The sequence below is a fragment of the Pristiophorus japonicus genome, chromosome 11 (assembly GCF_044704955.1).
Source record: "Pristiophorus japonicus isolate sPriJap1 chromosome 11, sPriJap1.hap1, whole genome shotgun sequence".
Classification (NCBI taxonomy): domain Eukaryota; kingdom Metazoa; phylum Chordata; class Chondrichthyes; family Pristiophoridae; genus Pristiophorus; species Pristiophorus japonicus.
In genome coordinates this window covers 60,337,850-60,360,604 of record NC_091987.1, presented here as the reverse complement: position 1 = coordinate 60,360,604, position 22,755 = coordinate 60,337,850, and the positions used below count along the sequence as shown (strand labels likewise).

The 22,755-nt window shown below is 43.4% G+C and overlaps 1 protein-coding gene across 1 annotated transcript in view; it reads right to left on the bottom strand.

The window, feature by feature from the left end:
- usp9 (ubiquitin specific peptidase 9) overlaps positions 1–22,755 on the bottom strand; it is a 275,233-nt gene that overhangs the window by 81,531 nt on the left and 170,947 nt on the right. Inside the window, 4 exon segments of the mRNA XM_070892701.1 lie at positions 8,735–8,908; positions 9,340–9,527; positions 10,789–11,009; positions 18,403–18,610. Of these exon segments, the coding sequence (XP_070748802.1) occupies positions 8,735–8,908; positions 9,340–9,527; positions 10,789–11,009; positions 18,403–18,610 (791 nt within the window).

Here is a 22,755-nt window from a genome sequence, read left to right as displayed (position 1 = left end):
GTTAAATGCGCAATCGTTATTGGTGTATTAACAAAAACTGCCGTTAGCCTCGTAAAACTTGGATCACGCAGTCTACCTCCATACATGTTTCAAGAAATTGTGCATTTGCGCTGTTGAAACAAATTAAACTTGCCACAGAAAGTTAGGGCTGGTATTTAATGACATATGGAACCTTTTAAAGACAAGATTTGTGTTACTGCAATGCCACTCAACCTTGGGAGTCCGAGAAACTATGGAGTCTCATTCCTGCAGGTAGTAAATTGTTCCTGGGGATTTCATTTTTTTCTTACTTTCCAATGTCTCTTATATTTTCTCTCTAACAACAATCTTTCTTTCCCTCTCTTTGGGCCCCAAGTTTCCACATGATTCACGCCTGATTTTTAGGAGCAACTGGTGGAGAACGGACTATTTTAGAAATCGCAATTCTCCACATTTTTTTTTCTGCAGTTCTAGTCAGGTAGAACAGTGCTAGTTTAGAACAGAATTTTTTCTTCAAAAGGGGGCGCGTCCGGCCACTGACGCCTGATTTGAAAGTTTCCACAGTGAAAATGTACTCCAAACTAAAGTAGAATGGCGCCAGTGAAGATTTTTGTAGAACTGAAAAAACCTGTTCTACACATTAAAAAATCAGGCGCAGGTTACAAATTAGGCGCCCAGAACGAGGTGGGGGGAGGAAGGGAACTCATTAAATTTGACAATAAATCCTTATTTATACTTCTACAAATATTATACAAATAAATCCAACCTGAATAAACATTTATAAGCCAAGAAAAGATTAAATAAACCATCTTCCTACCTGTGTGAAAGTGCTTCAGCCAGGGAGAATTCTGCAGCTGTTCGTGCCGCTGAGCGAGAGAGAGAGAGAGAGAGAGAGAGAGAGAGAGAGAGAGAGAGAGAGAGAGAGGGAGGGGGGAGAGAGAGGGGGGGGGGGGGGGGGGGAGGGGGGAGAGAGAGGGGAGTCGGGGGTCGGGGGTCGGGGGAGCGGGTGTCGGGTCGGGGGGGGGGGGGGGGGAGCGGGTGTCGGGCCGGGGGAGGGGGGAGCGGGTGTCGGGTCGGGGCGGGGGGGGGGGGAAAGAGCAGGTCTCGGGTCTCTGTCGGGGTGGGGGGAGCGGGTGTCGGGTCGGGGCGGGGGGGGAAAGAGCGGGGGTCGGGTCGGGGGAGAGCGGGTGTCGGGTCGGGGGGGGGGAGCGGGTCTGAGGTCGGGGGGGGGGGGGGAGCGAGTGTCGGGTCTGGTCGGGCGGGGAGCAGGAGCTGGCCGTGGGAGGAGCCTCATTCACACAGCCTCTGAGGCCATTCAGCCAGGGCTAGGGGCTGCGTGCTTCGGGCCCCTCCCACACAGTTCGGCGCCTGGAGCTACTGCACTTGCGTGCCGACTGTAGCGCGCATGTGCAGAGGTCCCGGCACTGTTTTCAACGCAGGGACCTGGCTCCGCCCCCCCCACAGCTCGTGCCGGCTGCGCCGAGTGCCACAGGACCTGTAAGTCGGTGGAGACTACCGAGGATTTTTTTAGGCGCCGTTTTAGGCGCAAAAAACGGGCGCCCAGCTCGGAGGGGCGCCCGTTTTTTTTCTTGTGGAAACTTGGGCCCATTATTTCTCTTTCTATAGCTAATTTGACACCAATTCACCATGCTTCCTTCTCCGGCATTCCTCCTTTCCCTCCCTCTATCATTACGTTTAATGGGTTGAGACAGACTATTAGTCCCGTCATTCACCAACGTCCCAGATGCCCCATTGACCTCACCATACCATCAACTCACATTCCCAGCAATTTGTGCTGCAAAAAATTTGAGAGCTGAAGAGCGATTAAAAAAAAATCATCTAACAAATGGACCATGCTGCGAGATGCCCCGTTCCAGCAAATTTCAGGCAATTATTTATCCATTTGCACTCTTTCCTAATCATCTAATCGCTCAGATTCCAAAACAATTCAATTAATGTATTCCCAATCATAGAAACATAGAAAATAGGTGCAAGAGTAAGCCATTCGGCCCTTCTAGCCTGCACCGCCATTCAATGAGTTCATGGCTGAACATGCAACATTCAAGTACCCCCTTCCTGCTTTCTCGCCATACCCCTTGATCCCCCGAGTAGTAAGGACTTCATCTAACTCCCTTTTGAATATATTTAGTGAATTGGCCTCAACAACTTTCTGTGGTAGAGAATTCCACAGGTTCACCACTCTCTGGGTGAAGAAGTTTCTCCTCATCTCGGTCCTAAATGGCTTACCCCTTATCCTTAGACTGTGACCCCTGGTTCTGGACTTCCCCAACATTGGGAACATTCTTCCTGCATCTAACCTGTCTAAACCCGTCAGAATTTTAAACGTTTCTATGAGGTCCCCTCTCATTCTTCTGAACTCCAGTGAATACAAGCCCAGTTGATCCAGTCTTTCTTAATATGTCAGTCCCGCCATCCCGGGAATCAGTCTGGTGAACCTTCGCTGGACTCCCTCAATAGCAAGAATGTCCTTCCTCAAGTTAGGAGACCAAAACTGTACACAATACTCCAGGTGTGGCCTCACCAAGGCCCTGTACAACTGTAGCAACACCTTCCTGCCCCTGTACTCAAATCCCCTCGCAATGAAGGCCAACATGCCATTTGCTTTCTTAACCACCTGCTGTACCTGCATGCCAACCTTCAATGACTAATGTACCATGACACCCAGGTCTCATTGCACCTCCCTTTTCCTAATCTGTCACCATTCAGATAATAGTCTGTCTCTCTGTTTTTACCACCAAAGTGGATAACCTCACATTTATCCACATTATACTTCATCTGCCATGTATTTGCCCACTCACCTAACCTATCCAAGTCGCTCTGCAGCCTCACAGCATCCTCCTCGCAGCTCACACTGCCACCCAACTTAGTGTCATCCGCAAATTTGGAGATACTACATTTAATCCCCTCGTCTAAATCATTAATGTACAGTGTAAACAGCTGGGGCACCAGCACAGAACCTTGCGGTACCCCACTAGTCACTGCCTGCCATTCTGAAAAGTCCCCATTTACTCCTACTCTTTGCTTCCTGTCTGACAACCAGTTCTCAATCCATGTCAGCACACTACCCCCAATCCCATGTGCTTTAACTTTGCAAATTAATCTCTTGTGTGGGACCTTGTCGAAAGCCTTCTGAAAGTCCAAATATACCACATCAACTGGTTCTCCCTTGTCCACTCTGCTGGAAACATCCTCAAAAAATTCCAGAAGATTTGTCAAGCATGATTTCCCTTTCACAAATCCATGCTGACTTGGACCTATCATATCACCTCTGTCCAAATGCGCTGCTATGACATCCTTTTTTAAGCAATAAGGGAATTAAGGGTTACGGGGAGAGGGCGGGTAAGTGGAGCTGAGTCCACGACCAGATCAGCCATGATCTTATTGAATGGCAGAGCAGGCTCGAGGATCGAGATGGCCTACTCCTGTTCCTAATTCTTATGTTATGTTCTTAATAATTGATTCCATCATTTTACCCACTACTGAGGTCAGGCTGACCAGTCTATAATTCCCTGTCTCTCTCCCTCCTTTTTTAAAAAGTGGGGTTACATTGGCTACCCTCCACTCCATAGGAACTGATCCAGAGTCAATGGAATGTTGGAAAATGACTGTCAATGCATCCGCTATTTCCAAGGCCATCTCCTTAAGTACTCTGGGATGCAGTCCATCAGGCCCTGGGGATTTATCGGCCTTCAATCCCATCAATTTCCCCCAACATAATTTCCTGACTAATAAGGATTTCCCTCAGTTCCTCCTTCTAACTAGCCCCTCTGACCCCTTTTATATCCGGAAGGTTGTTTGTGTCCTCCTTAGTGAATACGGAACCAAAGTACTTGTTCAATTAGTCTGCCATTTCTTTGTCCCCCGTTATGACTTCCCCTGATTCTGACTGCAGGGGACCTACATTTGTCTTTACTAACCTTTTTCTCTTTACATATCTAGAGAAACTTTTGCAATCCGTCTTAATGTTCCCTGCAAGCTTCTTCTCGTACTCCATTTTCCCTGCCCTAATCAAACCCTTTGTCGTCCTCTGCTGAGTTCTAAATTTCTCCCAGTTCCCAGGTTCGCTGCTATTTCTGGCCACTTCCTTGGCTTTAATATTATCCCTGATTTCCCTTGATAGCCACGGTTGAGCCACCTTCCCTTTTTTATTTTTACGCCAGACAGGAATGTACAATTGTTGTAGTTCATCCATGCGGTCTCTAAATGTCTGCCATTGCCCATCCACTGTCAACGCCTTAAGTATCATTCGCCAATCTATCCCAGCCAATTCACGCCTCATACCTTCAAAGTTACCCTTCTTTAAGTTCTGGACCATGGTCTCTGAATTAACTGTTTCATTCTCCATCCTAATGCAGAATTCCACCATATTGTGGTCACTCTTCCCAAAGGGATGGCCTCCCCCCTAGATGGTTCCTCGACATATTGGTCTAGAAAACCATCCCTTATGCACTCCAGGAAATCCTCCTCCACCGCATTGCTTCCAGTTTGGCTAGCCCAATCTATGTGCATATTAGAGTCACCCATTATAACTGCTGCACCTTTATTGCATGCACCCCTAATTTCCTGTTTGATGCCCTCCCCAACATCACTACTACTGTTTGGAGGTCTGTACACAACTCCCACTAACGTTTTTTGCCCTTTGGTGTTCTGCAGTTCCACCCATATAGATTCCATATCATCCAAGCTAATGTCCTTCCTAACTATTGCATTAATCTCCTCTTTAACCAGCAATGCTACCCCACATCCTTTTCCTTTTATTCTATCCTTCCTGAATGTTGAATACCCCTGAATGTTGAGTTCCCAGCCCTGATCATCCTGGAGCCACGTCTCCGTAATCCCAATGACATCATATTTGTTAACATCTATTTGCACAGTTAATTCATCCACCTTATTACGGATACTCCTTGCATTAAGACACACAGCGTTCAGGCTTGTTTTTTTTAACACCCTTTGTCCTTTTAGAATTTTGCTGTACAGTGGCCCTTTTTGTTCTTTGCCTTGGGTTTCTCTGCCCTCCACTTTTCCTCCTTTCTGCCTTTTGCTTTTGTCTCCTTTTTGTTTCCTTGTCTCCCTGCATTGGTTCCCACCCCCCTGCCCTATTAGTTTAACTCCTCCCCAACAGCACTAGCAAACACTCCCCCTAGGACATTGGTTCTAGTCCTGCCCAGGTGCAGACCGTCCGGTTTGTACTGGTCCCATCTCCCCCAGAACCGGTTCCAATGCCCCATTCTTACCAGGACTTGCTCCAGGACCGGTTAACAGAACTGGAATTGGACAGTCTTTTGGAAGAAACTTCAAACCTAATTATTCGTCAAATAAAACACATACATTTGGAACTTAAAAATAAATTAACTACTTTGTAATTTCCACCTCTGCTAGAAGTTTTTTGGGACAATATTTGTATGATGTTGCCTTATTGCACAGCCCAACACCAATCTATTATCTGACAAATCCACTTCACAGCCCAAAAAACTAAATTCAATTATTATAGACATAGAAACATTGAAAATAGGTGCAGGAGTATGCCATTTGGCCCTTCAAGCCTGCACCACCATTCAATAAGATCGTGGCTGATCATTCATCTCAGTACCCCTTTCCTGCTTTCTCTCCATACCCCTTGATCCCTTTAGCCATAAGGGCCATATCTAACTCCCTCTTGAATATATCTAATGAACTGGCCACAACAACTTTCTGCGGTAGAGAATGCCACAGGTTAACAACTCAGTGAAGAAGTTTCTCCTCATCTCAGTCCTAAATGGCTTATCCCTTACCCTTATAGTCTGTGTCCCCTGGTTCTAGACTTCCCCAGTATCGGGAACATTCTTCCTGCCTCTAACCTGTCTAATCCCGTCAGAATTTTTATGTTTCCATGAGATCCCCTCTCATTCTTCTACACTCCAGTGAATACAGGCCCAGTCAATCCAGTCTCTCCTCATTTGTCAGTCCTGCCATCCCGTGAATCGGTCTGGTGAACCTTCGCTGCACTCCCTCAATAGCAAGAATGTCCTTCCTCAGATTCGGAAACTAAAACTGAACACAATATTCCAGGTGAGGCCTCACCAAGGGCCCTGTACAAATGCAGTAAGACCTCCCTGCTCCTATACTCAAATTCAAATCCCCTAGCTATGAAGGCCAACATGCCATTTGCCTTCTTCACCGCCTGCTGTACCTGCATGCCAACTTTCAATGACTGATGTACCATGACACCCAGGTCTCTTTGCACCTCCCCTTTTCCTAATCTGTCACCAATCAGATAATATTCTGCCTTCGCGTTTTTGCCATCAAAGTGGATAACCTCACATTTATCCACATTATATTGCATCTGCCATGAATTTGCCCACTCACCTAACCTGTCCAAGTCACCCTGCAGCCTCTTCGCATCCTCCTCACAGCTCACACCACCACCCAGCTGAGTGGCATCTGCAAACTTGGAGATATTAACACTCAATTCTTTCATCTAAATCATTGATGTATATTGTAAATAGCTGGGGTCCCAACACCGAGCCCTGCGGCACCCCACTAGTCACTGCCTGTCATTCTGAAAAGGACCCGTTTATCCCGACTCTCTGCTTCCTGTCTGCCAATCAGTTCTCTATCCACGTCAATACATGACCCCCAATACCATGTGCTTTAATTTTGCACACTAATCTCGTGTGGGACTTTGTCAAAAGCCTTTTTAAAGTCCAAATACACCACATCCACTGATTCTCCCTTGTCCACTCTACTAGTTACATCCTCAAAAAACTCAAAGATTTATCAAGCATGATTTCCCTTTCATAAATCCATGCTGACTTGGACCGATCCTGTCATTGCTTTCCAAATGCGCTGCTATTTCATCTTTAATAATTGATTCCAACGCTTCCCTCACTACCGATGTCAGGCTAACCGGTGTATAATTCCCCGTTTTCTCTCCCTCCTTTTAAAAAAATTTTTGTTACATTAGCTACCCTCCAGTCCATAGGAACTGATTCAAAGTCGATAGACTGTTGGAAAATGATTACCAATGCACCCACTATTTCTAGGGCCACTTCCTTAAGTACTCTGGGATGCAGACCATCAGGCCCTGGGGATTTATCAGCCTTCAGTCCCTTCAATTTCCCTAACACAATTTCCTGACTAATAAGGATTTCCTTCAGTGCCTCCTTCTCGCTAGACCCTCGGTCCCCTCATATTTCCGGAAGGTTATTTGTGTCTTCCTTCGTGAAGACAGAACCAAAGTATTTGTTCAATTGGTCTGCCATTTCTTTGTTCCCCATTGTAAATTCACCTGACTCTGACTGCAAGGGACCCAAGTTTGTCTTCACTAATCTTTTTCTCTTCACATATCTATAGAAACTTTTGCAGTTTTCATGTTCCCAGGAAGCTTCCTCTCATACTCTATTTCCCCCCCCTCCTAATTAAACCCATTGTCTTCCTCTGCTGAATTCTAAATTTCCCCCAGTCCTCAGGTTTGCTGCTTTTTCTGGCCAATTTATATGCCTCTTCCTTGGATTTAACACTATCCCTAATTTCCCTTGTTATCCACGGTTGAGTCACCTTCCCGGTTTTATTTTTACTCCAGACACGGATGTACAATTGTTGAAGTTCATCCATGTGATCTTTAAATGTCTGCCATTGCCTATCCACCGTCAATCCATTAAGTATCATTCTCTAGTCTATTCTAGCCAATTCATGTCTCATACCATCGAAGTTATCTTTCCTTAAGTTCAGGACCCTAGTCTCTGAATTAACTGTGTCACTCTCCATCTTAATAAAGAACTCTACCATATTATGGTCACTCTTCAAGGGGCCTCGCACAAGATTGCTAATTAGTGCTTTCTCATTACATATCACCCAGTCTAGGATGGCCAGCCCTCGAGTTGGTTTCTCGACATATTGGTCGAGAAAACCATCCCTAATGCACTCCAGGAAATCTTTCTACACCGTATTGCTACCAGTTTGGTTAGCCCAATCTATATGTAGATTAAAGTCGCCCATGATAACTGCTGTACCTTTATCGCACGCATCCCTAATTTCTTGTTTGATGCTGTCCCCAACCTCACTACTACTGTTTGGTGGGCTATACACAACTCCAACTAGCGCTTTCTGCTCTTTGGTATTCCGCAGCTCTACCCATACAGATTCCACATCATCCAAGCTAATGTCCTTCCTTACTATTGCGTTAATTTCCTCTTTAACCAGCAACGCTACCCCACCTCCTTTTCCTTTCTGTCTATTCTTCCTGAATGTTGAATACCCCTGGATGTTGAGTTCCCAGCCTTGGTCACCCTGAGCCATGTCTCCGTAATCCCAATTATATCATATTCATTAATAGCTGCCTGCGCAGTTAATTCGCCCACCTTATTACGAATACTCCTCGCATTGAGGCACAGAGCCTTCAGGCTTGCCTTTTCACACACTTTGTCCCTTTTGAATTTTGCTGTAATGTGGCCCTTTTTGAACTACACCTCTTCTCTCTAACATCTAAATTACCACATACAATACATTTATGACCATAATTTTGGGGACATTCAATTATCTACTAATATCCATTTAAGTTAGTTATTTTAACGCATTGTACAGCCAACCTGAACAAACCTTTCTTTAATGAAGAAATGTAATAATAATGTAGAGATAATAATAGTATGGCTACCTTGATCAGCACTTGCACGGTTACAGAGTGTGACATTATTCATTTCAACCACAATCTTCATCAGTGGGACAATATAGTTTATTATATATTAGTCACATTTACCTGTGAGGACAGCCTTGACAAATCTTCTGATCAGCAAAGGAACCCCCAAGAACTTTGCTGAGCATAGTTGCATGTCCAAGAGCTTTCAAAGCTTCATCCAGGCTGTCCACTAAAGAGTTGAAGAACTCCAAAGCATCATGCTGCTCTCGAAGATTTACTGGTTCACCCCAAAGCCTAGGGGACAAAAGTAATGTTTTGCCTTCTAACACAGAAAAAAAATCTCTGTAGTCTCAAGTTTTGCTTCACATTCACTAATTTTATGCTTACATCCCACAATTCTGCACAATCATCTGCTTACAATTACATTATCCATTACCCATAGTTTTTTTAAAAATTATGTATCTACTCAACCTTATTTTCTTCACTGAAAGAAAGCTCAGTTCTGTATCAATGCATTTGACCACATAGATAAGACTTATCCATTTATCATTTTCTTTCTTCAATTTGCCAGCTAGCTGAGTGCAAATTGTCATGGTCTCCCCCTTCCCCCAACAAGACAAGTTTCAAATTGTTGACATTTTAGCAATGCAGTGAAAGCTTTTTCATTCGACAAGAACTAATTTACAAAAGCAAAAAGGAGCACATACAATTTTGAAGCTACAAACCTGAACTGCTTCCAGAAACCTCTAGGCACATAGTATTGCAATCTAGAGGCAGCCAAATGTCCAAAAATGACCTGAAGATGTCTCAGGACCCCAATATTGTACTCCTTCCGATCTTCAGTCTTTCCAATTACAGGTTTGTCATAATGGTGGTGGTAACTGAAAACATCATCTCTAGGATCAACATTGCTCTGTAAAAACACAAGTAAATTTAATTAGACTAAAATGAAATTAACAGAACTCTCAACAGAAGTCAATTATACCGTTGCAACAAAATTACAACCATTAAGTTTGAGTACAAGTAGTCACACTGTGAACGTCACGAGAAATATTTTCAAAAGTTGTTTAGCATAGCCCAATTTGTCTTTTGCTTATATAAAAACGTTATAGACCAGATTTTACTGTAGTACGGCATCTAATCTTAATTAGACTTGCACTCTGCAGCTCAGAAATGTTTTGCCCACTCATTTGCTGGAAGCATGAGCTGATAATGGCGCAGTGAGGGAAACAGGGCAACCAACAGGGTATCTCCTTTAACCAATGAGATTTTAGGATTAGGAAATGAACAGAAGGATTAAGAAGGAATGTGAATTCAATATCAAATCAGGTGCTGAGAGAAATAAAGATAGGGAAACAAAAATTGGATTGAGGGGGAAAAAAAGACAAAAAGGGAAATTAAGAATTTTGTTTCTAAATTTGACATTTAAAAAATCTCCAGAAACTATTCACAACCTGAAGGAATGAGACTCCACACTTATAATAGTTCATTTTTAGTGCCAGATAGCAAGTGTTGGTTGCCAATCAACCTATGTTGTTAAAAGGATACTTACGCTTTTAATTACTAGCTCCAAATGTCTACGGCATGTTTAGTTCGTATCTACTGTGCAAATAAAGCAACTTCACGACATTCAAGGCATGTCAGTAGTGAAGCAGACAACTAAATGCCGTTTAACAGCGAAGTGGTGAAATTTGGACAGCAACTTCTGAACATTTGCATTTAACCGCTCATCTGTCCCTCACCTGAAGCTGCCATAGCTATTATGCATAAATAACGCATTGAGCACCATTAGCCATACCGTTATTTTAACAGCAAAATCTGTCCCAAGAAAAATTAGCTCAATGACCCACATTTGTATAATTATGAAGGTTAATGCAAACGACTGCGTACAAAATAGTTTACTTTCTGCGGTATGACTGAGGCTCGGTTTCTGAAACAAGTTTTAATCTATATTCAAAAGTCTTGCACATTTCAAAAAGATTTCATTACAATAATAAAATAAAACATGGCATCAAAAATACTCCCAGCACATTGCTGCTAATCTCTACATTGAATAACCGCTTAGGTATTGAAACGTGTACCACTGGACTCAAGGTTTAAGCTTTCAGAAGGACAATAAAGCATGAAACCCTTCAATTTTATACATAAAAGTAACTGTTGTGACTTGTGTTCACCTCATTATCCTGCTTCTCATCACCAGATGTATCATCATCAACATCACTACCAGTGCCTTCAATAGTAAGGATACCATTTCTAATAGCTGGGATCATATATAGCTGCTGAATAACAGAATTCATATAACATGTAGCACCAGCATTCTTTAATCCTACAAATCCTTTTGATGGACGTGGTCCTACTGGTGGCAAGTACTCCCACTCTGTCAGTGCTTCACAACCTAAATAAGAATAAAATTCTTTCAGTCAGCAATTAATATTTCACAGGCAGATTTCTAAATATTACGCTAAGGCAGCTCAACATTTCAGCTATTTTAAAGCCCATCATCATAATTAAGTTTGCAGTTACAGACTTCTCACTTTCACTAAAGGGTTGAAGCACATCAAAACCATTACCATCAGAGCAGAAAATTAAGCATTTGTCAAATGTGTCTTGTGGAGTGATCACCTTTACATGGGATATTCCAGATGAGCTGACAGATAACATTCAACTTTCTACCCTATTGGCAATATATTCCAAACAATTTAGACCATCAGTCTGCTTTTTGTAGGAAGAATTTAAGCAGCAGGGATCCTAAAAAAAAATTATTTAAAAAAGTTACTGTTTAAAAAAATATGGTTTGAAGCAATATTGGCATTAAGAGAACTGTAATATTCTATTCTACTGGTTTGAAATAGTTACCGAGTTATTCAGGGCGGTGAAGTATTAGTGGAGATAATCATAAATCCATCAGTAATTTTGCAACAGCGCACGTTAATTTTCTTTGTTTGCAGAATGTGGGCAGTGCTGGCCAGGTTGCATTAACTGCCCATCCATAGTTGCCCCGAGGTGGTGCACTGCCTTTGGAACCACTGCAGTCCTTGTGGTGATGGTGCTCAGTAGGAAATTCTATTGTTTCATACTGTATCAAAGGCTCAGAAGCTCTTTTTAAACCAGTATTGTGAAGTTGTCAACACACTGTTTAACAAACAGGTCAAATAACCAAACAGAAAAAATTGTACTATTTTGTTGCCATTTGATTAAAGGAGTCCTGTTAAGGTTTTTTTAAAATTTAATAAAACAGCCATACTTACACCCAATAACCTTCATTCATAATCAAGCTCAAACAGATTTGCTAGAATTCTGTGAAAGAGTAAAAGGCTAGTATTTTAGGGCTCAATTTTCCCCAAAGCATTTTTTTGGTGTACTTGAAGAGTTACGTCCGATTTTTTGGGACCCCAAGTAGCCAAAAAACGTGTTGTAAATTTCCCCGTTGCATCTCTTCATTTTGGCGTGGCCGAACCGGACCTTTAGTTTTGGGGAAGGAGCCTTGATCTGCGCCAAAAAAGATTGGGCTGCTATGGTAACCAGGGACACAGTGCGAGCTGAGGCTGCAAAGTGAAGCATACATCTCTCTGTGACCGGACTGAGAGAGAGAACCGGGGACAGAGAATGGGGCTGGAATGCAAGAGAGAACCGGGGACAGAGCATGGGACCGGACAACCTTCGGGCAGGGTTGGAGTTAAGTTGCTGCTATGTGTTTTTCAATTCTTTCGGTGTGTCCAGACATCTGTTGAACCGCTTTCCTTAGCTGCGCCAATTTCCTTAACTCTAGAAAGGTTTTTCAGGACAAGCCACATAAGTTGGCTGAATCAGAACCGGAGTAACTCTCAGCTGGCCAAAAGTGGCGTAGGTAGCTGGTTACGCCCCCTTTGGCTGAAAAAAAAACGGATTTAAAAAATTCGTAACTAACTGAGTTACGCTGGTACAAATTGATTGTAGAAAGTGGGGATTTTAAAGTTAGGCCAGAAAAAGCAGCCTGTTCCAAAAAAAAGCAGCCTATAAAAGGCCCATCAGTCGGGGAGCAGCGGGAGTTCGTCGAGGAAGCCAGCTGCTGCAGCTGCAGCAGGGAGAGAAAGCAAAAAAGTAGAAAGTTATCGAAGGGTGACGTCACAGTCAAGGGGGTAAGTGATTGGTGAGTCGTTTTTCTTTTTCTTTTCCTTTTCCTTTATCAGTAGGTAACCTTGATCATTGTTGTTGCCAAATTAAGTTAATCTAGGGGTTAAGTCATGGCAGGAGAACTCGGACACGTGTCATGCTCCTCCTGTGCTATGTGGGAAGTCAGGGACGCTCCCAGTGTAGCTCCGGAGCTGCAGGTGGATTTACTCTGGAGCATCCGCGATGCTGAGGATGTCGTGAATAGCATGTTTAGTGAGTTGGCCACACCGCAGGTAAAGGTTGCACAGCCAGATAGGGGATGGGTGACCAACAGGAAGAGCAGTGGAAGGAAGGTAGTGCAGGGGTCCCCTGCAAAACAGATACACCGCTTTGGCTACTGTTGAGGGGGATGACTCATCAGGGGAGGGCAGCAGCAGCCAAGTTCATGGCACTGTGGGTGGCTCTGCTGCACAGGTGGGCAGGAAAAAGAGTGGGAGAGCTATAGTGGTAGGGGATTCTATTGTAAGAGGAATAGATAGACATTGCTGCGGCCGCAATCGAGACTCCAGGATGGTATGTTGCCTCGCTGGTGCAAGGGTCAAGGATGTCTCAGAGCGGCTGCAGGACATTTTGAAGGCGGAGGGAGAACAGCCAGTTGTTGTGGTGCATATAGGTACCGATATAGGTAAAAAACGGGATGAGGTTCTACAAGACGAATTTAGGAAGCTAGGAGCTAAATTAAAAAGTAGGACCTCAAAAGGTAGTAATCTCAGGATTGCTACCAGTGCCACATGCTAGTCAAAGTAGGAATAGCAGGATAGCTCAGATGAATACATGGCTTGAGGAGTGGTGCAGAAGGGAGGGATTCAAATTCCTGGGACATTGGAACCGGTTATGGGGGAGGTGGGACCAGTACAAACTGGACGGTCTGCACCTGGGCAGGACCGGAACCAATGTCCTAGGAGGAGTGTTTGCTGGTGCTGTTGGGAAGGGGTTAAACTAATATGGCAGGAGGATGGGAACCTATGCAAGGAGACAGAGGGAAGTAGAATGGGGGCAGAAGCAAAAGATAGAAAGAAGAAAAGTAAAAGTGGAAAGTAGAGAAACCCAAGGCAAAAGCAAAAAGGGCCACATTACAGCAAAATTCTCAAGGGGCAAAGTGTGTTAACAAAGACAAGCCTGAAGGCTCTGTGCCTCAATGCGAGGAGTATTCATAATAAGGTGGACGCATTAACTGTGCGGGCAGTAAGTAACGAATATGATATAATTGGCATCACGGAGACATGGCTCCAGGGTGACCAAGGCTGGGAACTCAACATCCAGGGGTATTCAACATTCAGGAAGGATAGACAGAAAGGAGATGGGATGGTGTTGCTGGTTAAAGAGGAAATTAACGCAATACCAAGGAAGGACATTAGCTTGGATGATGTGGAATCTGTATGGGTGGAGCTACGGAATACTAAAGGGCAGAAAACGCTAGTGGGAGTTGTGTACAGCCCACCAAACAGTAGTAGTGAGGTTGGGGACAGCATCAAACAAGAAATTAGGGATGCGTGCAATAAGGGTACAGCAGTATCATGGGCGACGTTAATCTACATATAGATTGGGCTAACCAAACTGGTAGCAATGCAGTGGAGGAGGATTTCCTGGAGTGTATTAGGGATGGTTTTCTAGACCAATATGTCGAGGAACCAACTAGAGGGCTGGCCATCCAGACTGGGTGATGTGTAATGAGAAAGGACTAATTAGCAATCTTGTTGTGCAAGGCCCCTTGGGGAAGAGTGACCATAATATGGTAGAATTCTTTATTAAGATGGAGTTAATTCATCCGAGACTAGGGTCCTGAACTTAAGGAAAGTTAACTTCGATGCAATGAGATGTGAATTGGTAGAATAGACTGGCGACTGATGCTTAAAGGGTTGACGGTGGATAGGCAATGGCAAACATTTAAAGATCACATGGATGAACTTCAACAATTGTACATCGCTGACTGTAGTAAAAATAAAATGGAGAAGGTGGCTCAACCGTGGCTAACAAGGGAAATTAAGGATAGTGTTAAATCCAAGGAAGAGGCATATAAATTGGCCAGAAAAAGCAGCAAACCTGAGGACTGGGAGAATGTTATAATTCAGCAGAGGAACCCAAAGGGTTTAATTAGGAGGGGGAAAATAGAGTATGAGGGGAAGCTTGCTGGGACATAAAAACTGACTGCAAAAGCTTCTATAGATATGTGAAGAGAAAAAGATTAGTGAAGACAAACGTCAGTCCCTTGCAGTCAGAATCAGGTGAATTTATAATGGAGAACAAAGAAATGGCAGACCAGTTGAACAAATACTTTGCTCTGTCTTCACGAAGAAAGACACAAATAACCTTCCGGAAATACTAGGGGACCGAGGGTCCAGAGAAGAGGAGGAACTGAAGGAAATCCTTATTAGTCAGGAAATTGTCTTAGGGAAATTGATGGGATTGAAGGCCGATAAATCCCCAGGGCCTGATAGTGTGCATCCCAGAGTATTTAAGGAAGTGGCCCTAGAAATAGAGGATGCATTGGTGATCATTTTCCAACAGTCTATCGACTCTGGATCAGTTCCTATGGACTGGAGGGTAGCCAATGTAACACCACTTTTTAAGAAAAGGAGGGAGAGAAAACTGGTAATTATAGACCGGTTAGCCTGACATCAGTAGTGGGGAAAATGTTGGAATCAATTATTAAAGATGAAATAGCAGCGCATTTGGAAAGCAGTGTCAGGATCGGTCCAAGTCAACATGGATTTATGGAAGGGAAATCATGCTTGACAAATCTTCTAGAATTTTTCTGAGGATGGAACTAGCAGAGTGGACAAGGGAGAACCAGTGGATGTGGTGTATTTGGACTTTCAAAAGGCTTTTAACAAGGTCCCACACAAGAGATTGGTGTGCAAAATTAAAGCAAAATTAAAGCAAAATATTGGGGGTAATGTACTGACGTGGATAGAACTGGTTGGCAGACAGGAAGCAGAGAGTCGGGATAAACGGGTCCTTTACAGAATGGCAGGCAGTGACTAGTGGGGTGCCGCAGGGCTCAGTGCTGGGACCCCAACTATTTACAATATACATTAATGATTTAGATGAAGGAATTGAGTGTAATATCTCCCAAGTTTGCAGATGACACTAAGCTGGGTGGCGGTGAGAGCTGTGAGGTGGATGCCAAGAGGCTGCAGGGTGACTTGGACAGGTTAGGTGAGTGGACAAACGCATGGCAGATGCAGTATAATGTGGATAAATGTGAGGTTATCCACTTTGGTGGCAAAAACATGAAGGCAGATTATCTGAATGGCGGCAGATTAGGAAAAGGGGAGGTGCAGCGAGACCTGGGTGTCATGGTACATCAGTCATTGAAAGTTGGCATGCAGGTGTAGCAGGCGGTGAAGGCAGCAAATGGTATGTTGGCCTTCATAGCTAGGGGATTTGAGTATAGGAGCAGGGAGGTCTTACTGCAGTTGTACAGGGCCTTGGTGAGGCCTCACCTGGAATAGTGTTCAGTTTTGGTCTCCTAATCTGAGGAAGGACGTTCTTGCTATTGAGTGAGTGCAGCAAAGGTACACCAGACTGATTCCAGGGATGGCAGAACTGACATATGAGGAGAGACTGGATCAACTGGGCCTGTATTCACTGGAGTTTAGAAGGATGAGAGGGGATCTCATAGAAATATATAAAATTCTGACGGGACTAGACAGGTTAGATGCAGGAAGAATGTTCCCGATGTTGGGGAAGTCCAGAACCAGCGGACATAATCAAAGGATTAGGGGTAAGCCATTTAGGACTGAGATGAGGAGAAACTTCTTCACTCAGAATTGTTAACCTGTGGAATTCTCTACAGCAGAGAGTTGTTGATGCCAGTTCATTGGATATAGCCAAGAGAATTCGATATGGCACTTACGACTAAAGGGAATCAAGGGGTATGGAGGTGAACGATGAGCCATGATCTTACTGAATGGTGGTGCAGGCTCGAAGGGCCGAATGGCATACTCCTGCACCTATTTTCTATGTTTCTATGTAAATACTGGGGAAAATTGAGCCCATAAGGTCATTTTTGTGCATCCATTAGTAAAGCATTGAAAATACTTTTTATAGAACTTGCTGTTAGTGGCTTCACTTTTTGTTTTAACTTCATTATAAAATGCCTGCAGACAACTTAGAAATGTTTCTATTTACTTTCACTTAATTTCCCTCTACCATGGTGTAAGGGGGTAAAAAGCATACTTAAAACCAAAATCAGATTAAAGGGCGCGGCTCATGTTTGTGTAGTTATCTTTAAAAACTGCAGAGCAAGCTGGAAAAGTCAGAGCAAGGTTAAAACTGTAGAACACATTCCAATAGACTGAGGTCGGCTCCTCATGCTATGGGGAGATGGAGATGCTACGAAACCACTCAGCAGCCAGTCTGATAAGGGTTAATGAATCAATGTAACTCCGCCGATTAGTTGTACGTCAACTGGTAGTCATAGATGATTGTGCACGAGGACCTCACACCTCAGAAACTGTATAACTGTGTGTGAAACCATCAATTAGGGAAGGTCCTGTCTTAGGCGGCTAAGACTGTGATGCTTTCCCTGCATATGCTTGAATCAAGACTGTAAAAAGTGAATCCAAGGTTTTGCCTGATTGATTCTGTTTTAAGGGCTGGTGTCAATTCCTTATTTCAGGGAATCTACCTTGAAGAAGAGAAGTCTTCTTTTTACCCCAACACATGGAACACACTGAACATCTTTCAGGTCCCTTACCTAACTCACCTCTTTACTACCCCCCCACCCTATTTCTCTCTGTGGAGGCAACACAGGTTGAGGTACAGTTCTCAGTTTGCTGCCAGCTCTACTTTACTCAAGAACCCATTCTTCAGTTGTGAGCCCAATGAGCACCAGCAAGCTAAGCTCTCCCTTGCTGCAAATCATAAAATTGTGTTTTTGGGAATGTAAATGATTGTTGAATTAACCAGAGTTAAAATGAAAACAATCCTTTCTCAGAAGACAATCAGCCAAGAAGAGGGTCAGGGTGTCTCTGTGAAAGAAAATCAGATTGTTTGATCTGGTCGGCAGCTAAGAGACATGCAATGCACCAAGAATAGGGATCCTGGCTATAGCCCAGAGACAGTAAAGGCAATTTGAGCACCCATTACACCGTACCAACATGATCTACCTGAGCACAAAAAGATTTGCATTTATATAGCATCTTTCATAACCTCAGCACTTTACAGCCAATTAAATACTTTTGAAGTGTAGTTACTGTTGTAATGTAAGAAATACAGCCAACAATTTGCGCACAACAAGTTCCCACAATCAGTAATTTGACAAGATAACCTATTTCAGTGATGCTGATTGAGGGATAAATATTGGCCAGAACTCGGGGGATAACTCCCCTGCTCTTTTTCAAAATAATGCCATGGGATCTTTTATGTCCACCTGAGGGGGCAGAAGGGGCCTCAGTTTAATGTCTCATCCGAAAGACTCCTCGATGTTTGTGCTCAAGTGTCTGGAGTGGTACTTGAACCCACAATTTTCTGACTCAGAGGCGAGAGGCTACCAACTGAGCCCAGACCAAGAAATACATTTATTTGAATATCCTGCAATGAACTCCTATGTTTCCCTCAGTTTATTCACTAAGCCTATAACCATTCCTCCACACGCTTGCCAAATTATCTCGTAACCAATTTTCAAATACCTGCGTAATACATATCTGTCATAGTGTCCACTATTTGTTTGAGGTTTTGCAAACATCCAACAGCCAGTGCTACCAGCAACTCAAAGCCTGCATTGATTGCAGCTGGTGCACTACAGACAGGAATGGCCTGCTCAGATGGCAATTCACCACTCTTCTTGTACTGTAGATAAACGTTAGAGGCTGGAAAGATGAAGTCATCTATCAGCTCCTGTAGAGCAAAGAAGGAAAAAGATGTTATTTACAGTAGTGCAGGAACAACAAATATCAGTTGCCAGAATCAAAATATCAGTCCACTTTTAAAGTTTTCAAAGATTAGCACAACATCCAAGTCTAAGTTGAGGACAGCATGATCAGTGCAACAAAAAAAAGCCATAAATTTTCAAAATCCTCCACATTCCTTTGAGTTGCAGGCAGAATGTTGTCCAATTGTGTTAGCTTGAAATGTTGTCCAATTATGCAAGTTTGCACAACAACTTTATTTTCACATTTAAAAATTCTGTTAAAGCTCCATACAAAAGTGTGTGATTAGGAGTCACAGAAAGCTAAACATATCAGCATTGTACACTGAAAACAGAGCAAAAGTTTCAATTTGGGCATACAAAACAATTGGTACACTGGGATTTTGTACAAAGGACAAGGAGCTGTAATAATCATGAAAGTTTACTTCATAAACTTGTAAGTTCACTCTCTACCTCCTTTCCCCAGTTAAGGTGCCGATGCTGTTGCAAATGCCCTCTCGTATCTAATTTTACTTGGGTGAATCGAGAAATAAGCTTCAGCCCAACTAGTCTACCATGGGAGGCACCAACACTGAGCCAAATCTTAGCTTTATAAGTCTACACATCTGCTTTCCAGTCGGCGAGAATAGATAGCAATACAGTATGGTAACTTTGGCCAATTTTACTCCTCTGGTTCAGGAGCCCATTGTAGTGCCCTTATCTGTTCTCCAACATTTTGTACCAGCACTTATCCCCAGATCCAAGCAGACATAATTATAATTGAACTCGTTTGTTATTTATAATTTATCAGGTGAAAAACAAATATACAGACATGAAATATTTACATTATATGTACAGATTAAATATAAACACGGCAATAAATACACAGTCTCCTGTGGCATTGCTCAAAGGAAATTGGCAAATGTTGTTTGATAAGGACTGAGATTAGATGGTATAATGGAGAATTTATTATTGAAGACCTATACAGAAATAATTAAAGTAAACAATTGGAAATAGAAATTCAATTGTTCGAGCTGGTTTTTATACAACGGTACAGGGTTGGCAAAAAGAAAATGAGCAAAATAAGTGATTATATTAATTGTACAGTGCAAAATTACATGTATGCATGTACATTTGTAAAAAAAATTGTGCAATACTTTCTTCTATAATGTGCATGAATGTGTAAGAAGTGTTGAACATAATTTATATGTACAACCTTGCATCTAAATATATGACATAATAAAAATAATAGCTCAGCTCGTAAGTAAAATGCAGTCAGCGGCGAATCGCATCACGTTCTCGGTGGCGATAAGTTCGGCTTTTCTGATGTTCAGTTGAGATCAATATAGGTGAATGGGGATCCCCAAGTGCGATGTCAACAAGCTGTCTATGCAGCCAATCACAATGCAGAATTCTCAGAGCTGGTGAATAAGCTCCTTTTATTCAAACTTTTAAAAAATGTTGGAGAGCAAAACAAAAATTGGGGGTCTCACATGGGGAAAAAGTAAACCGGAAATAATGAACTATTTAAAAGTTTTAATTTTAATTTTAACTAAAATGGATAAATTTGACACTTCACAAAATTTAAATTAGTTTTTCAGGGTCATACATTTGTTTGCAGTCAATATGCTGTTAAAAATATTTCAAGTGGAGATAGTCAAGATTTTTGAAAGATAAGGGAGTCAAGGGTTATGGGGAGAGGGCAGGGAAGGAGTTGAGGCCAAGATCTGATCAGCCATGATCTTATTGAATAGCGGAGCAGGCTCGAGTGGCCAGATGGCCTACTCCTGTTCCTATTTCTTATGTTCTTAAAACCCCACTCACACCTAATCCAAATGGGGTATTTAATAGTAATATTACCCCAGAAAATGCAAAGATTGGCAGTTTCACTGATTTCCCCAATTGCCTGCTATAGTTTGGGGGGGGGGGGGGGGGGGTTGGGGCGGAAGGGAGGCCACAGCGCAACCAGTGTCCAAGCAATGAATGACTGACTGATACTTCAGGATTCCAGGTTAGGATGTGCTTGCGCTAAATCCTCAAGTTATGGTCAGTTTTAAAGGGGTAACAACTTCAAATGCTGTGTCGAGCACCACAGGAGTGGCCGGAGGAGATTTAAAGCGCAGCGGCAGAATCAGCGAAGCGCAGAGCAAACCTGACTGGCAGCGACTCAACAGGCAGAATTTGAAACAGAGACGTCAGAGTAAAAAAAGTGACGTCGGCACAAGGGAAGCTGATTGATGAATAACCGCTGAGTGTTTTTTAAATTTCTGCTAGGTTCATAATATTTTAAATAGAGGCATGACAGGGCAGCTCAGTCCCATGGAATACACATTCTGTGCCATGTGGGAAGCCCTCGACACTTCTCGTGGCCTGAACGATCACATGTGCAGGAAGTGTCGACAGCTATGGCAGCTTGAGATCCCTGTTTCGGACCTTGAGCGGCAGGTGGAGTCACTGCAGTGCATCCATGAGGCTGAGAACCTCGTGGATAGCATGTTTCTGAAGGTGGTCACCCCGCATCTTAGTGCGCAGGCAGAGATGGAATGGGTGACCGCCAGACAGAAAAGGAAGACCAGGCAAGTAGTGGAGGAGTCCCCAGAGTGCATCTCGCTCTCCAACCAGTATTCGGTTCTGAGTACTGGTGGAGGCGATGGTTCCTCTGGGAAGTGCAGCCAGAGCCAGGTCCACTGGTGGCTTAGCTGCACAGGGAGTGGGCAGGGGGAGGAAGAAGAGTGGAAGAGCAATCTGGTAGGGGATTAGATAGTTAGAGAAGCAGACAGGCCTTTCTGGGCCAGACGTGACTCCAGGATGGTTTGTTGCCTCCCTGGTGGCAGGGGCAAGGATGTCACTAAGCGGCTGCAGGACATTCTGAAGGGGGAGGGTGAACAGCCAGAGATTGTGGTCCATATCGGTACCAATGACATAGGTAGAAAGAGGGATGCAGTTCTGCAGGCAGATTTTAGGGAACTAGGAAGAGAGATTAAAAAGCTGAAAGGTAGTAATCTTCAGATTATTCCCAGTGCCACTTGCTAGTGAGTACAGAAATAGGAGGATAGAGCAGATGAATGCGTGGTTGGAGAGATGGCGCAGGTTAGAGGGCTTTGGATTCAAGGCATTGGGAGCGTTTCTGGGGGTGAGACCTGTAGAAACCGGACGGGTTACACTTCAACAGAACCGGGACCAATATTCACGCAGGGGGTGGTTTGCTGGTGCTGTTGGGGAGGGTTTAAATTAGCTTGGCAGGGGGTTGGGCATCTGAGAATAGATTCAGAAGGGAAAGAAGCAAAGCTGGAATTGGAAAGCAGAAAATTAGAACGTGAATTTGGAAGGCAGAGGAAACAAAGGCCAGAAAATAAACGAGAGTTTGGCAATGCTATATGGTATATACGTCAATGCAAGCGTCTAGGAAATAAGGCAGATGATCTGAGAGCACAGATAGAAACTTGCGAGTATGAAATTATAACTATTACTGAGACACGGCTGAAAGAAGGGCAGGTCTGGCAGCTCAACATTCCTGGTTACAGGGTTTTCAGAAGGAATAGAGGGGGATAAAAAAAAAGGAGGGATGGTCGCAGTATTGATTAAAGGAGCAATTACAGCTGTGAGAAGGAATGATTTGTTGGAAAGATCATCAAATGAGGCCATATGGGTTGAATTGAACAAAAAAGGGGCGATCACACTGCTGGTACTGTACTATAGACCCCTAAACAGGCCAGAGGGAGATAGAAGAGCAAATACGTCCGCAAATTTCTGAGAAGTGCAAAAACTATCGCGCAGTAACAGTGGGGGATTTCAACTACCCTAATATTAACTGGGACTGAATTAGTGCGAAAGGTATAGAGGGTGCAGAATTCCTAAAAATGCATTCAGGAGAACTTTTTTAGCCAGTATGTAGCAAGCCCAACAAGAGATGGGGTGATTCTGGACTTAGTTGTAGGAATGAAGCTGGGTACGTGAAAGGGGCATGAGTGGGAGAGCATTTTAGTGCTAGTGATCATAATTCAGTTAGATTTAGGGTAGTTATGGAAAAGGACAAAGATAGACCAGGAATAAAAGTTCTTAATTGGGGAAAAGCCAAATTTGCCAAGCTGAAAGGTGATTTAGCCATAGTGGACTGGAAACAGCTACTGGAAGG